The 15409-nt window shown below is 43.5% G+C and overlaps 1 protein-coding gene across 2 annotated transcripts in view; it reads right to left on the reverse strand.

Moving 5' to 3' along the window:
• Positions 1 to 3709: 3709 nt before the first annotated feature.
• Positions 3710 to 15409, reverse strand: part of suclg1 (succinate-CoA ligase GDP/ADP-forming subunit alph) — a 100120-nt gene continuing 88420 nt past the window's right edge. For both annotated transcript variants that reach the window (XM_072256703.1, XM_072256702.1), the window contains exon 9: positions 3710 to 3930. In XM_072256703.1, the coding sequence (XP_072112804.1) occupies positions 3904 to 3930 (27 nt within the window). In that variant the 3' untranslated portion in view covers positions 3710 to 3903. The remainder of the gene's footprint in view (positions 3931 to 15409) is intronic.

Here is a 15409-nt window from a genome sequence, read left to right on the forward strand (position 1 = left end):
CTCAGACACCTATCAATCTCTGCCTTAAATACACCCAATGACTTGACCTTCACTGCCGCCCGTGGCAACAAATCTCACAGATTCATTACCCTCTGGCTAAAATTGTCTTCACATCTCTGTTCCAAATGGGCACCCTTCAATCCTTAAGTCATGCCCTCTCATGCTAGACTCCCCCACCATGGGAAACAACTTTGCCATATCCACTCTGGTCCATGCCTTTCAACATTCAAAATGTTTCTATGAGGTCCCCCTTCATTCTTCTAAGTTCCAAGGAGCACAGTCCAAGAGTGGTCAGATGTTCCCCATATGTTAACCCTCTCATTCCCGGAATCATTGTAGTGAATCTTCTCTGAACTCTCTCCAACGTCAGCACATCCTTTCTTAAATAAGGAGCCCAAAACTGCACACAGTACTCCAAGTGAGGTCTTACCAGTGCCTTATAGAGCCTCAACATCACATCCCTGCTCCTATACTCTATTCCTCTAGAAATGAATGCCAACATTGCATTCACCTTCTTTACCACCGACTCAACCTGGAGGTTAACCTTAAGGGTATCCTGCACGAGGACTCCCAAGTCCTGTTGCATCTCAGAACTTTGAATTCTCTCCCCATTTAAGTATTAGTCTGCCCCTTTATTCCTTCTGCCAAAGTGCATAACCATACACTTTCCAACATTGTATTTCACTTGCCACTTCTTTGCCCATTCTCCCAATCTATCCAAGTCCCTCTGCACTCTCTGTTTCCTCAGCACTACCGGCCCCTCCACCTATCTTTGTATCATCAGCAAACTTAGCCACAAAGCCATCTATTCCATAATCCAAATCATTGATGTATAAAGTAAAAAGAAGCAGCCCCAACACGGACCCCTGTGAAACACCACTGGTAACCAGCAGCCAACCAGAATAGGATCTCTTTATTCCCACTCTCTGTTTCCTGCCAATCAGCCAACACCCTATCCACGTATGTAACTTTCCCATAATTTCATGGGCTCTTACCTTGTTTAGCAGCCTCATGTGCGGCACCTTGTCAAAAGCCTTCTGAAAATCCAGATACACAACATCCACCGCATCTCCCTTGTCTAGCCTACTTGTAATTTTCTCAAAGATTTCCTCCATGCTATTCTAAAGTGAGGAGGGTGAACATACAGAAGTCTTGGTACATATTGGTATCAATGACATACAGTAGGTAATAAAAGAGAGGAGATTCTGGAGAGGGAGCTAAGTAGAAAGCTGAAAAACAGGATCTCCAGGGTGGTAATCTCTAGATTGTTGCCTGTGCCACACACCAGATTTGGCAGATAAATGTGTGGCTGAGGAACTTGTGCAGGGGGCAAAGCTTCAGATTTCTGGATCATTGGGATCCCTTCAGGGAAAGGTACAACCTATACAAAAGGGATTGGTTACACCTGAACCTGAGGGGAACCAATATTCATGCAGACAGGTTTGCTAGAGTTGTTGAGGAGGGTTTAAACTGATTTGGCAGGGGAATGGAGACCAGTGTTATACAGCAGAGGATGGGGCAGTTAATATACAAGCAGATGGAGTGTTTAGTGAGACTGTCAGGAAGGACAGGCAGGTGATAGGGCAAAATTGTAGCCTGTGGGTGGAGTTGCAGTGTAACATGGGGACAAAATAGAAAAGGTTGACAAATACAAGACTGAAGGTGTCATATTTGAATGCATGCAGTAAACAGAATAAGGTAGATGATCTTGAAGCGCAGTTAGATATTGTCATTTATGATGTTGTGGGCATCACTGAGTCATGGCTAAAAGATAATTATAGTTGGCTTAACATCAAAGGATACGCATTGTATCAAAAGGACTGGCAGGTTGGTAGAGGGGGTGGGGTGGCTCTGTTGATTAAAAAGTGAAACCAAATCCTTAGAAAGAGGTGACATAGGATTGGAAGATATGGAATCCTTGTGGGTAGAGTTAAGAAACTACAAGGTTAAAAAGACACTGATGAGTTATATACAGGCCTCCGAACAATAGTCAGGGTGTATGTGGCTACAAATCAGAATAGGGGATAGAAAGAACATGTCAAAAAGGAAATGTTACGATTGTCATGGGGGGGGTGTTGCAATATGTGGTTAGATTGGGAAAGTGTTGGTGCTTGATCTCACAAAATGGCTTTTTAAAGCAGTTTGTGGTTGAGCCCACTAAGGGAAAGGCAATTCTGAATTGGTTGTTGTGTAATGAACTGGATTTGATTAAGGAGCTTAAGGTAAAGAAACCCTTTGGAAGCAGTGATCACTTATGACAGAATTCACCTTGCAATTTGAGAGGGAGAAGCAAAAGTCAGATGTATCAATCTTACAGTGGAGTAAAGGGAATTACAGAAGTATAAGAGAAGAACTGGCCAAAGTTGTTTGGAAGGAGACATTAGCAGGGATGACGGCAAAAACACAAATGCCTGGAGTTTATGGGAGCAATTTGGACCCACATCACCAGGTTCAGCAACAGTTTCTCCTCAATCATAAGCTCTTGAACCAAAGGAGATAACTTTACTCAACTTCAACTTGTTCCATCTTTGAAATGTTCCACAACCTATGGACTCATTTTCAAGGTCTCTTATCTCATGTTCTCAATATTTATTGCTTATTTATTTATTTTATTTTTTTCATTTTGCATTTGCAGTTTGTTGTCTTTTGAACACTGGTTGAACTCCCAAGTTTGTGCATTCTTTCATTGATTGCTATGGTTATTATCCTATCATGGATTTATTGATTATGCCTGCAAGAAAATCAATCTAAGGGATCTATATGGTGGCATATATGTACTTTGATAATAAATTTATTTTGAACATTGAGGCAGAATTGGGCCAATAAGCCCATTGAGGTCTGCTGTGCCATTCAGTATTGGCTGATTTATTTTCCCTCCCTGTCCCATTCACCTGTCTTCATGACCTTTGACGTCCTTACTTCTCAAGGAACTATCAACCTCTGTTTTAAATATACCCAATGACTTGGCCTCCATATCTAACTGTGGGAATTAATTCCTTGGCACTGTCAACAAGTAAAGCAGAAGCCAAACAGAATGATGTGCATGTCTGTAAAGGTCCAAACCCAGGATAAAGGTCTGACAGTTCAGTTAGCATTGAGTGGGACTGGATTCAGCTGTAGATACTCTCTTTAGAGAATCCTGCTAGACATTATCCATATTCACATACACAGAATAGCACTTAGGTCATTTACAAAAGGTAAAATTCTAGTTATGCTGCAGCTGGAATATAGAATATATTTTTGGTTACAACATTATTGGAAAGATAGGTCATAAGAAGAAAGGATAAAGATTCAAACAGAATGTTTCCAGGACTGGAAAGGATATGGGAAAATTTATTCAGGTGTAGATAGACTGGATAGAGAGGAATATTTCCTTAACAAACTGATGTGCAGATTAAAGTAATTCATGAACAGTTATGAGACAAGGAATTACTTCCCACTTTCCTCATACTAACCCCTAAATAGGTTTAACTCGGATTTTGTAAAAGGAGAAAATACCTGTGGAACAAATTGTGGGAAATGCCATACATGTCGAGTTTACCAGTCAGTGATATACAAATGCATACAATTCCTGAGAAAGGATAGAGGATATGGTGACAATGTAAGTTAGAGACCGATGTGCAAACATAAGTGGGTGTTAGTGTTAGTTATAAAATACTGCTCTTAAAACTTGTACTGAAACATTCTTCAATTAAATCTGAAAACAGGCTTGGTTTCAGAAATTATTTATTTTGCGGGATTCATCTGGTATAACATTGAGACAAAACAGACAAACCACATGCATATGGCTCTGCTCTCTTTCAATAAGGATTAGTCATTGCATCCAGCCGAATGAGTGGTTAGATGGATAATCGAGGAACCGTTTCGGAAGCTTCTTTTAAAAAAAACTCTTCTGTAGGACATTTACAGCAACTTCCTCTTCTCAAATTCCTGGAATAGAAGGAAAAATATATAAAGAATGGTTTAGTAAAGTTTTAAATTACAAACTGCTTGCTTGCAAAATGAAGCATTTCAATACCTGATTAGTTATAAACTTTAGTCCGTAAGACATAGGAACAGAATTAGAACATAGAACAGTACAGCACAGTACAGGCCCCCCGGCCCACAATGCCGTGCCGACCCTCAAACTCTGGCCCCCCCATACAACCCCCCACCTTAAATTCCTCCATATACCTGTCCAGTAGTCTCTCAAACTTCACAAGTGAATCTGCCTCCACCACTGACCCAGGCAGTGCATTCCACGCACCAACCACTCTGAGTAAAAAACCTTCCTCTAATATCCCCCTTGAATTTCCCACCCGTTACCTTAAAGCCATGTCCTCTTGTAGTGAGCAGTGGTGCCCTGGGGAAGAGGCGCTGGCTATCCACTCTATCTATTCCTCTTATTATCTTGTACACCTCTATCATGTCTCCTCTCATCCTCCTTCTCTCCTCTCATCCTCCTTCTCTCCAAAGAGTAAAGCCCTAGCTCCCTTAATCTCTGATCATAATCCATAATCTCTAAACCAGGCAGCATCCTGGTAAATCTCCTCTGTACCCTTTCCAATGCTTCCACATCCTTCCTATAGGTCAATTGCCATCATTGAGTCTGTTCTGCCTTTCCATCATGGCTGATTTATTATCCCTCTCAACCTCATTCTCCTGCCTTCTCCCTGTAACCTCTGACACCCACACAATCAAGAACCTATCAACCTCTGCTTGAACTATACCCAATCACTTAGCCTCACAACAGCTGTCTTTGGCAATGAACTCCACAGATGCACTACCCGTTGGGTAAAGAAATTTCTCCTCATCTGCCCTGAAGGGACATCCTTCTATTCTGAAGCTGTGCCCTCTGATTCTAGGCTCCTCCACTGTGGGAATTATCCTCTCCACATCTAAGCCTTTATATATTTGATAGGTTTCAATGAGATCTCCCCCACCGCTGACCTCATTCTTCTAAACTATTTACTTTAAACCTGTCACCTCTTGTCCATTTGTATTTAGACCTCTGATTACTATACAACAGTCTCACCCCTGCCCCCTTCCACTATACTTCCCACAATTAAAACAGATGTTACTTATTGCAAATTTAATTTCATTCTACTGTTCAAATTTGTGAGCTACGTACAGACTCTATACACTTCTCAGCTCTCTCCTAGTCGGTGGGTCAAGAATTCAATCTCTTAAGCATTCACGCTTTCCTCATACTTTGACACTTTCCGCTGATGAGGCCTCAAGCTCTGCAATGTCCTCCCTAAAATCTCTCTGCTTCATCAAATCCTCCTTGAAACCTAGCTGGTCGACCAAGCTGAAAATAACCTAATGCAATTTTCATGTCTGGCAATCCCCTTTTGCCACAGAGGAAGCTTTACACAGTGAGAGGCACTAACAAACTGGAAGTCACTGACGCAGTCTTACCAGCTGACACCCACAAAGCAGTGTCCAGTAGCCTAGTACAGTCACTGGAGTGGTATAGCCCCAGTGATGCTAAAACACTTTGTAAAATCCCACCTTTCTAGCTGTGTGTGATTAAGTACGAAAAGACTGGTATCAGTAATGATAACTGTGAAGTTACTGGATTAATGTAAAAAAAAATCATCCTTACCTACCTGGCCAATATTAGCAATATGGTTAACTCTTCACTGCTCTCTAAAATGGGCTAACAAACAGTCAGTGTAGGAGGCAAACAATCAATAATAGAGTCACAGAGCACAACGGCACAGAAACAGGCCCATTAGCCCATTTAGTCCGTGATGTAATATTATTCTGTCTAGTCCCACCAAGCTGCACCTGGACCATAGCCCGCCACACCCACCCCATCCATGTACTCATCTAAACTTCTCTTAAATGTTGAAATTGAACCCGCATCCATCACTTCCACTGGCAAATTGTTCCACACTCTCACAACCCTTTGAGTGAAGAAGATCCCCCTCAGGTTCCCAGTAAACATTTCACCTTTCACCTGAAGCTATGACCTCTAATTCCAATAATGCCAATCATGTCACTGAACAAAATGAGTAGCGAGGTGTGCTTCCTTCTTCTGAATTAGAAAAAAAACATGTAATACAGCACTGTCAAACAGAAAATTAATTACAGGGTCAGGGATACTTTTGGGGAGGTGGTGCAGGAGGGGAAAGAGATGCAGAATATAAAAGTAATATAGAAGTAAATATAGAAGTAAATATAAAAGGGATCATCGGGGTGTCTCTTCCCGCCACACGCTGCATCGGCAAAGCTAACAGCATTGTGAAGGACCCCGCGCACCCCTCATACAAAATCTTCTCCCTCCTGCCATCTGGCAAAAGTTACCGAAGCATTCGGGCTCTCACGGCCAGACTGTGTAACAGTTTCTTCCCCCAAGCCATTAGGCTCCTCAATTCCCAGGCTGCTTCGTCAAGCACCTCCGCTCCGTTCGCCAAAACAGACAGGATCTCCCAGTAGCCACCCACTTCAACTCTGCTTCCCATTCCCATTCAGATATGTCCATACATGGCCTCCTCTACTGCCATGATGAGGCTAAACTCAGGTTGGAGGAGCAAAACCTCATATACCGTCTAGGTAGTCTCCAGCCCCTTGGTATGAACATAGAATTCTCCAACTTCCGGTAATTCCCTTCCCCTCTCTCTATGTCACTCTGCCCACTCCCCCAGCTGCCTATCACCTCCCTCATGGTTCCGCCTCCTTCTACAACCCATTGTGTTTTCCCCTATTCTTTCTTCACCTTTCCTGCCTATCACCTCCCTGATTCCCCTCCCCCACCCCTTTATCTTTCCCCTTACTGGTTTTTCACCTGGAACCCACCAGCCTTCTCCTTCCCACCCTCTCCCCACCTTCTTTATAGGACCTATGCCCCTTCCCTCTTCAGTCCTGGCGAAGGGTTCCAGCCCAAAACGTCGACCAATCTTTTCCATGGATGCTGCCTGACCTGCTGAGTTCCTCCAGCGTGTTGTGAGCGTCAATTCCCAGAGTCTAGTCTGACACCAACCTACACACACACACTCAACTGAACACCACTCCACTCCCTTTGCAATTTTTGCTCATTTCTTTCTCAATTCCTGCTAAAACATTGTTTACATTGTTTACATTTAGATCATTTATTATTATATTGTAATTTGTCCTTTAATGTGCCTATTGTCTCGTTTATTAATTATTGTACTGTCTTGCACTGTTTTGTGCACTTTATGTAGTCCCGTGTAGGTCTGAAGTCTAATATAGTTTTGTGTTGTTTCAGGTAGTACCCTGGTCCTGGAGGAAGATTGCTCCGTTTTTACTGTGTACTGTACCAGCAGTTATGGTTGAAATGACAATAAAAGCCACTTGACTTGACTAATGATGTAATGCTGAGGCTCTATGAGGCATTGGACAGACCACACTTGGGGTATTGTGAGATGTTTTAAGCCCCTTATCTAAGGAAAGATGTGCTCGCATTGGAGAGAGTCCAGATAGACCTAGATAGAGTGGACATGGAGAGAATGTTTCCAACAGTGGGGGGAGCTTAGGACCAGAGTGCACAGACTCAGAACAGAAGGAAGTCCCTTTAGAAAAGAGATGTGGAGGAATTTCTTTAGCCAGAGGGTGCTGAATCTGTGGAATTCATTGCCACAGATGGCTGTGGAGGTCAAGTCTTTGGGTAAAACAGTTTGATAGGTTTTTAAATTGTAAGGTTGTCAAAAATTATGTGAAGAAGACAGGAGAATGGGGTTTAGAATGACAATAAATCAGCCATGATGAAATAGCAGAGCAGACTTGATGGATCGAATGGCTTAATTCTGCTCCTATGCTTTGTGGTCCTATTTGCAAAAACATTCACACCTGACTCATATAGAAGAGCAGTAAAACAGAATGCTAAGGGATGTTTTGAATATCAGCAGGCAGGCAAGTGGCGAGAGAATGTTCCGGACAAGGCAGTATGATGAATGTATTGCACTAGCTAAACTGCTACTAGGACGTACTGAGAAGGTCAGGCATTTCCCTGAAGGGTAAATGAAAAATGGGCAAATGGTACCCGAGCTGCTAAATGCATTTCATTCACAGGCCCTCCTGTTCATTCCAGATTTTTAATAAAGGCAGATGGCAAAGGAATGAAAAGCAGATGGATACAGAAGCCCTTATCTGCAGCCTCATTCCTGGTCACCAGCTCCTGAATCCACTGGGTCCCATTCCCGGGCCTGACCTCAAATGTAAGTACACTCATCACCTGGCTCCAGCCACGCTCCAACCCTCACTGTTACTGAAGGTCATCTGCCTGCCTCACCCAATCCCATCTCCAGTGGTACACTTAGTCCGAATTCCCAACGTTCCATCCACCTCTCCCTGGTTCAGCAACATAACTGGCAAAACAATCACCTAATCAACACTGCAGCAGAATTAGGCCATTCGGTCCCTCTCAACCCCATTCTCCTGCTTTCACCACATTACCTTTCACACCCTGATTAATCAAGAACTTATCAATCTCTGCCTTAAGTATACCCAGTCATCTGATCTGGCAATGAATTCCACGGATTTACCACCCTCTAGCTAAAGAAATTCCTCCTCAGCTCTGTTCTAAATAGACAGCCCTCTATTCTGAGCTGTGCTCTCTGGTCCTAGACTCTTCCACTGTGGGAAACATCCTCTGCATGTCCTCTCTACCTAGACCTTTCAATATTCAATAGCACCCATCATTCTTCTAAACTTCAGCAAGTACAGGCCCGGAAGCATCAAATGCTCCTCATACGTTAACCCTTTCATTCCTGGGATCATTCTCGTGAACCTCCTCTGAACCCTCTGCAATGCCAGCACGTCCCTTCTTAGATAAGGGGCACAAAAATGCTCACAATACTCCAGACATGGTCTAACCAATGTGTTATACAGCCTTGGGACTACATCTTTTCTTCAGTGAAGTCCTGGTGCCTGCTTTGCGGTACACCTGCAAGAGTGCTTTAAGCAAGCTTCAATTACCCCAGTGCCTAAGGACAACGTGGTAACCTGCCTCATTGACTATCGTCCAGTAGCACTTATATCCACAATGATTACGTGTTTTGAGGGGTTGGTGATGAAACATCAACTCCTGCTGAGGAACAACTTGGATGCACTCTAATTTGTCTAAAAGGTGCCATTTTAATGGCTCTTCACTCAACTCTGGAACATCTGGACAGCAAATATGCATATATCAGGATGCTCACTGTCATATACAGCTCAGATTTCAATACTATCATCCCCTCAAAACCTATCAATAAGCTTCAAGATCTTGGCTTTAATATCTCCTTGTGTAATTGGATCCATTTCCTCACTTGCAGACCTCAATCAGTTTGGACCGGTAACAACATCCCCTCCACAATTTCCATCAGCACAGTTCCATCACAAGGCTGCGTGCTTAGCTCCCTGCTCCACACGCTTTACACTTTTGGCTGCGTGGCTAAGCAGAGCTCCAACGCAATATTTAAGTTTGCTGACCACACCACTGTCGTAGACCAAATTAATGGTAGTGATGAATCAGCTCCTTTGATTGAAGGAGAATGAAAATCTGACTGAGTGGTGTCACAACAACAACCTCTCCCTCAATATCAGCAAGACCAAGGAACTGGAGGAGGAAACCAGAGGTTCCTGAGCTCGTCCTCATCCGATATCAGAGGTACAGAGAGTCAGCACCTTTAAGTTCTTCGGTGTTATCATTTCAGAAGCATATCCTGGGCCCAGAACGTAAGTGCAATTATGGAGAACGCACGGCAGCGCCGCTACTTCCTTGGGAGTCTGCGAAGATTCGGCATGACATCTGTAACCTTGACTAACTTCCATTGATGTGTGGTGGAGAGTACATTGACTGGCTGCATCACAACCTAGCATAGAAACACCAATGCACTTGAACAGAAAATCCTGCAAAAAGTAGAGGATACCACCTGATCCATCACAGGTAAAGCCCACCCCACCACTGAGCTCATCTACACAGAGCATTGTCGCAGGAAAGCAGCATGCATCATCACACCCGGGCCATGCTCGCTTCTCACTGCTGCCATCAGGATGAAGGCACTGGAGCCTAAGGACTCATACCACCTTGTGCAGGAACGGTTATTACCACTCAACCATCAGGATCCTGAACCAGAAGACCATAAGCCTGTAGGATATAGGAGCAGAGGTAGGCCATTCGGCCCATCAAGTCTGCTCCACCATTCAATCACAGGCTGATCCAATTCTTCTAGTCATCCCCACTACTCCCTTGCTTTCACCCCGTACCCTTTGATGCCCTGGCTAATCAAGAACCTATCTATCTCTGCCTTAAATACACCCAATGACTTGGCCTCCACAGTTGCTTGTGGCAACAAATTACACAGATTTACCACCCTCTGACTAAATAAATTTCTCTGCATCTCAGTTCTAAAAGGACGTCCTTCGATCCTGAAGTTGTGCCCTCTTGTTCTGGAATCCCCTACCATGGGAAATAACTTTGTCATATCTAATCTGTTCAGGCCTTTTAGATTTGGAATGTTTCTATGCGATCCCCCCTCATTCTCCTGAACTCCAGGGAATATAGCCGAAGAGCTGCCAGATGTTCCTTTCATTCCTGGAATCATTCTCGTGAAGCTACTCTGAACCCTCTCCAATGTCAGTATATCCTTTCTAAAATAAGGAGCCCAAAACTGCACACAATACTCCAAGTGTGGTCTCACGAGTGCCTTATAGAGCCTCAACATCACATCCTGGTTCTTATATTCTATACCTCTAGAAATGAATGCCAACATTCAATTCGCCTTCTTCACAACCCACTCAACCTGGAGGTTAACCTTTAGGGTATGTTGCAGAAGGACTCCCAAGTCCCTTTGCATCTCTGCATTTGAATGCTAAGTAATACTGTATTTCATTTGCCACTTCTTTGCCTAGTCCCCTAAACTATTGAAGTCTCTCTGCAGGCTCTCTGTTTCCTCAACACTACCTGCTCCTCCACCTATCTTTGTATCATTGGCAAATTTAGCTATAAATCCATTAATACTGTAGTCCAAATCATTGACATACATCGTAAAAAGCAGCGGTCCCAACACCGACCCCTGTGGAACTCCACTGGTAACTGGCAGCCAGCCAGAATAGGATCCCTTTATTCCCACTCCTTGCTTTCTGCCAACCAGCCAATATTCCACCCACGATAGAAAGGATAACTTCCCTCAGCTTCACTTGCCCCATCACTGAACTGTTCTCACAACCTATGGACTCACTTTCAAGGACTCTTCATCTCGTGTTCTCGATATTTATTGCTCATTTATTCATTTATTTATTTACTTTTACATTTTCACAGCTCGTTGTCTTCTGCACATTAGATGTAGGTCCTGTTGACAGTCTTTCATTAATTCTATTATGATTATTGGATTTACTGAGTATGCCTGCAAGAAAATAAACCTCAGGGTTGTATATGGTGACATATACGTACTTTGATAATAAATTTGCTTTGAACCTTGAACTTTGAGTGGCCCAGAACATCCAGGTGCCTGCCACAGTAGTTCACAATCCCACTCCAACTCTGTCCTTCATGTCTGTGGCTCCTTGCACCATTACAAGACCAAACACAAGCTGAAGGACAGCACCCGATCCTCTGCCTGGGCACACTGCAGCCTTCTGCACACATTTTGAACTTCCTACACAAAAAACTCAGAACACTAGAAGAATTCAGCTGGTCAAGCAACATCTTTGGAAGCAAAATATGCAAGTCAAGACTTGGTCTCGAAGTATGTACTACATATTATTCCAAAAACGCAGAAGTCTTTCTCCAATTCCCATTATAGAGCACTACAGTCCATCTAGTCCATGATGAACTGCTACTCTGCCTGATCCCATCGACCCCAGTTTAGCTAGTGCTCCTTGATGCCATACTTGACCAAATGTTGCCTTGATGTCAATGGCAGTTACTCTCACTAAACCTCTGGAGTTCAGCTCTTCTGTCTATCCTTAGACCAAGGTTGTAATGAGGTTAGGAGCAGAGTGACAGTGGCAAACCAAACTGAGCTTCTGTCACCAGGTTTTTCTAAGTGCCATTTAATGACACTATTGATTATCTCTACTGTCATTTTGCTGATGATCAAACGTTGGTAATTGGCTGAGTTTAGATTTTCCATGATTCTAGTGGGCAGGGAGTACCTGGGCCGGTTTCCACAACATCAAGTACACATCAGTGTAGCAGTCACACTGAACAGCTTGGTCAAAGGTCAGTAAGTTCTGGAGGATATTTGCAGTATAACTATCAAGGCTCATTGCCCTGGATTGATCCAACAATGTCTTTTGCCAGTTTTTGGAATGAATAGAAGAGGCTGAATATTGGCAATTATCATCCTGGAGGAGGCAGAGATGGATCATCCTCTCGGCACTTCTAGCTAATGACTCTTCCAACGGTGCAGCTTTATCTTTGGCACTGATAGAACATAGAACACTATAGCACAGTACAAAACCTTTGGTGTTTGATGTTGTGTTGAGCTTACAACTTACTGTAAAAGATCTATCTAACCCTTCCTTCCTTTATACCCCTTCAATTTTCTATCATCCATGTGCCCAAGAATCTTTTAAATGTCCCTAGTGTATCTAGCTCTACCACCACCCCTGGCAAGGCATCCCATGCACCTTCCACTCTCTGTGTAAAAAAAATCTACCTCTGTCATCCACCCAAAATACTTTCCTCCAATCACCTTAAAATTATGCCCCTTCATAACGGCTGTTTCCTTCCCAATAGCCATCCACTCGACCTATGCCTCTTATCATCTTATACACCTCTATCAAATCATCTCTCATTTTCCTTTGCTCCAAAGAGAAAAGCCCTAGCTCGCGCACCCTGTCCACATAAGGCAAGAAAGTTGAGAAAAAAGTTAAGAAGTTATGTTGCAGCTGCATAAAACTTCTGTCGGGCCACATTTGGAATACTGTCTGTAGTGTGCAGTCCCACACTATGGGACGAATGTGAAGACTTTGGAGAGGTTGCAGAAGAGGATTCCCCATAGAACCATAGAACACTACAGAACAGAAAACAGGCCATTTGGCCCTTCTAGTCTGTGCCGAAACATTATTCCGCTAGTTCTATTGACCTACATCCAGTCCATAACCCTCCAGACCTCTCCCATCCATGTACCTATCCAATTTATTCTTAAAACTTAAGAGTGAGCCCGCATTTACGTCAGATGGCAGCTCGTTCCACACTCCTACCACTCTCTGAGTGAAGAAGTTCCCCCTAAACCTTTCCCTTTCACCCTAAAGCCATGTCCTCTCATATTTATCTCTCCTAATCTAAGTGAAAAGAGCCCATTCACATTTACTCTGTCTATACCCCTCATAATTTTGTAAACCTCTATCAAATCTCCCCTCATTCTTCTACGCTCCAAGGAATAAAGTCCTAACCTGTTCAATCTTTACCTATAACTCAACTCCTGAAGACCCGACAACATCCTAGTAAATCTTCTCTGCACTCTTTCAATCTTACTAATATCCTTCCTATAGTTAGGTGACCAGAACTGTACACAATACTCCAAATTTGGCCTCACCAATGTCTTATACAACCTCCCCATAACATCCCAACTCCTATATTCAATACTTTGATTTATGAATGCCAGGATGCCAAAAGCCTTCTTTACAACCCTGTCTACTTGTGACGCCACTTTCAGGGAATTATGTATCTGAACTCAAAGATCTCTTTGTTCCTCCACACTCCTCAAAGCCCTACCAGTTACTGTGTATGTTCTACCTTGATCTGTCCTTCCAAAATGCAACACCTCACACTTGTCTGCATTAAATTCCATCTGCCATTTTCTGACCCATTTTTCCAGTTGGTCCAGATCCCTCTGCAAGCATTGAAAGCCTTCCTTGCTGTCCACAACTCCTCCAATCTTAGTGTCATCAGCAAACTTGCTGATCCAATTTACCACATTATTATCTAGATCATTGATATAGACAACAAACAACAATGATCCCAGCACAGGTCCTTGAGGCACACAGCTAGTCACAGGCCTGCAGTCTGAGAAGCAATCATCCACTACCACTCTCTGTCTTCTCCCACACAGCCAGTTTCAAATCCAGTTTACAACCTTTCCATGGATACCTAGTGTCTGAACCTTCTGAACTAACCTCCCATGTGGGACCTTGTCAAAGGCCTTACTAAAGTCCACGTAGACAACATCCACAGCCTTTCCTTCGTCTACTTTCTTGGTAACGTCCTCAAAAAACTCTACAAGATTCGTTAAGCACAATCCACCACGCACAAAGCCATGCTGACTATCCTTAATCAGCCCTTGGCTGTCCAAATACTTGTATATCCGATCTCTCAGAACACCTTCCAAATATCCGAGGATACTGTTCCCAATGCGTTAGCTGTAAGGAGAGTATGGACACATTTGGATTGTTTTCTCTGGAGTTTCAGAGGCTGAGGGGCAGCCTCTCATAACTAGGATTGATAGTCTTAAGTCCCCCCCCCCCCCCACAAGATGGAACTGTCAAATCAGAATTCCAGAGTCAGGTTTGTTATCACCGTCATGAAATTTGTTTTGCGGCAGTAGTACAGTGCAAAGACATAAAAATTACTATGAATTCCAAAATTAATGGTGCAAAAAAAAAGTAACAAAGCAGTGCTCATGGACTGTTCAGAAATCTAATGGAGGAGGGGAAGAAGCTGTTCCTAAACCGCTGAGTGTGGATCTTCAGTCTCCTGTAAATCCTCCCCAATAGTAAAAATGAGGGCACGACACAAATCATGACGGTTCTTAATGATGGATGCTATCTTCTTGAGCCAATGCCTCTTGAAGTTGTTCTTGATGGTGGGGAGGGCTCTGCCTGTGATGGAGCCAGCTGAGTCTACAACCCTCTGCAGCCTCTTGTGATCCTGTGCATTGGAGCCTCCATACCAGGCTGTGATATATCGAATGACAATGCCCTCCATACATCTACAGAAACTTGCAAGAGTCTTCAGTGACTAATACTACAGGGTAATACACACAAAATGATGGAGGGACTCAGCCGGTCAGGTAGCATCTATGGAAATTAATAAACTGTCGACATTTCCACAGAGACACTTCTTCAGGGCTGGAAAGGAGAGGGGAAGATGCCAGAATAAAAAGGAGAGGGGAAAAGGGAGGAGGACTAGCTAGAAAATGATCCATGAAGCCAGGTGGGCAGGAAAGGTAAACGGTGGAAGAAGGAATCAGATAAGAGAGGAGAGTGGACCTCGGGAGAAAGGGAAGACTGGGGAAGAGAAGAGGAGGGAAAATAATTACCGGAAGGAGAAATTGATGTTCATGCCATCAGGTTGGACGCTACCTGGAAGGAATATTGAGGAGTTGCTCCTCCACCGGAGAGTGGCCTCATCTTGGCAAAAGAGGAGGCCATGGATCAACATGTCGAAACAGGAATGGGAATAGGAATTAAGAATTAAGATGGCTGGTCACCAGGAAATTCCACTTTTGATGGATGGAAGAGAGGTGCTTGACAC

Source organism: Mobula birostris, chromosome 4, assembly GCF_030028105.1.
Source record: "Mobula birostris isolate sMobBir1 chromosome 4, sMobBir1.hap1, whole genome shotgun sequence".
Classification (NCBI taxonomy): Eukaryota; Metazoa; Chordata; class Chondrichthyes; order Myliobatiformes; family Myliobatidae; genus Mobula; species Mobula birostris.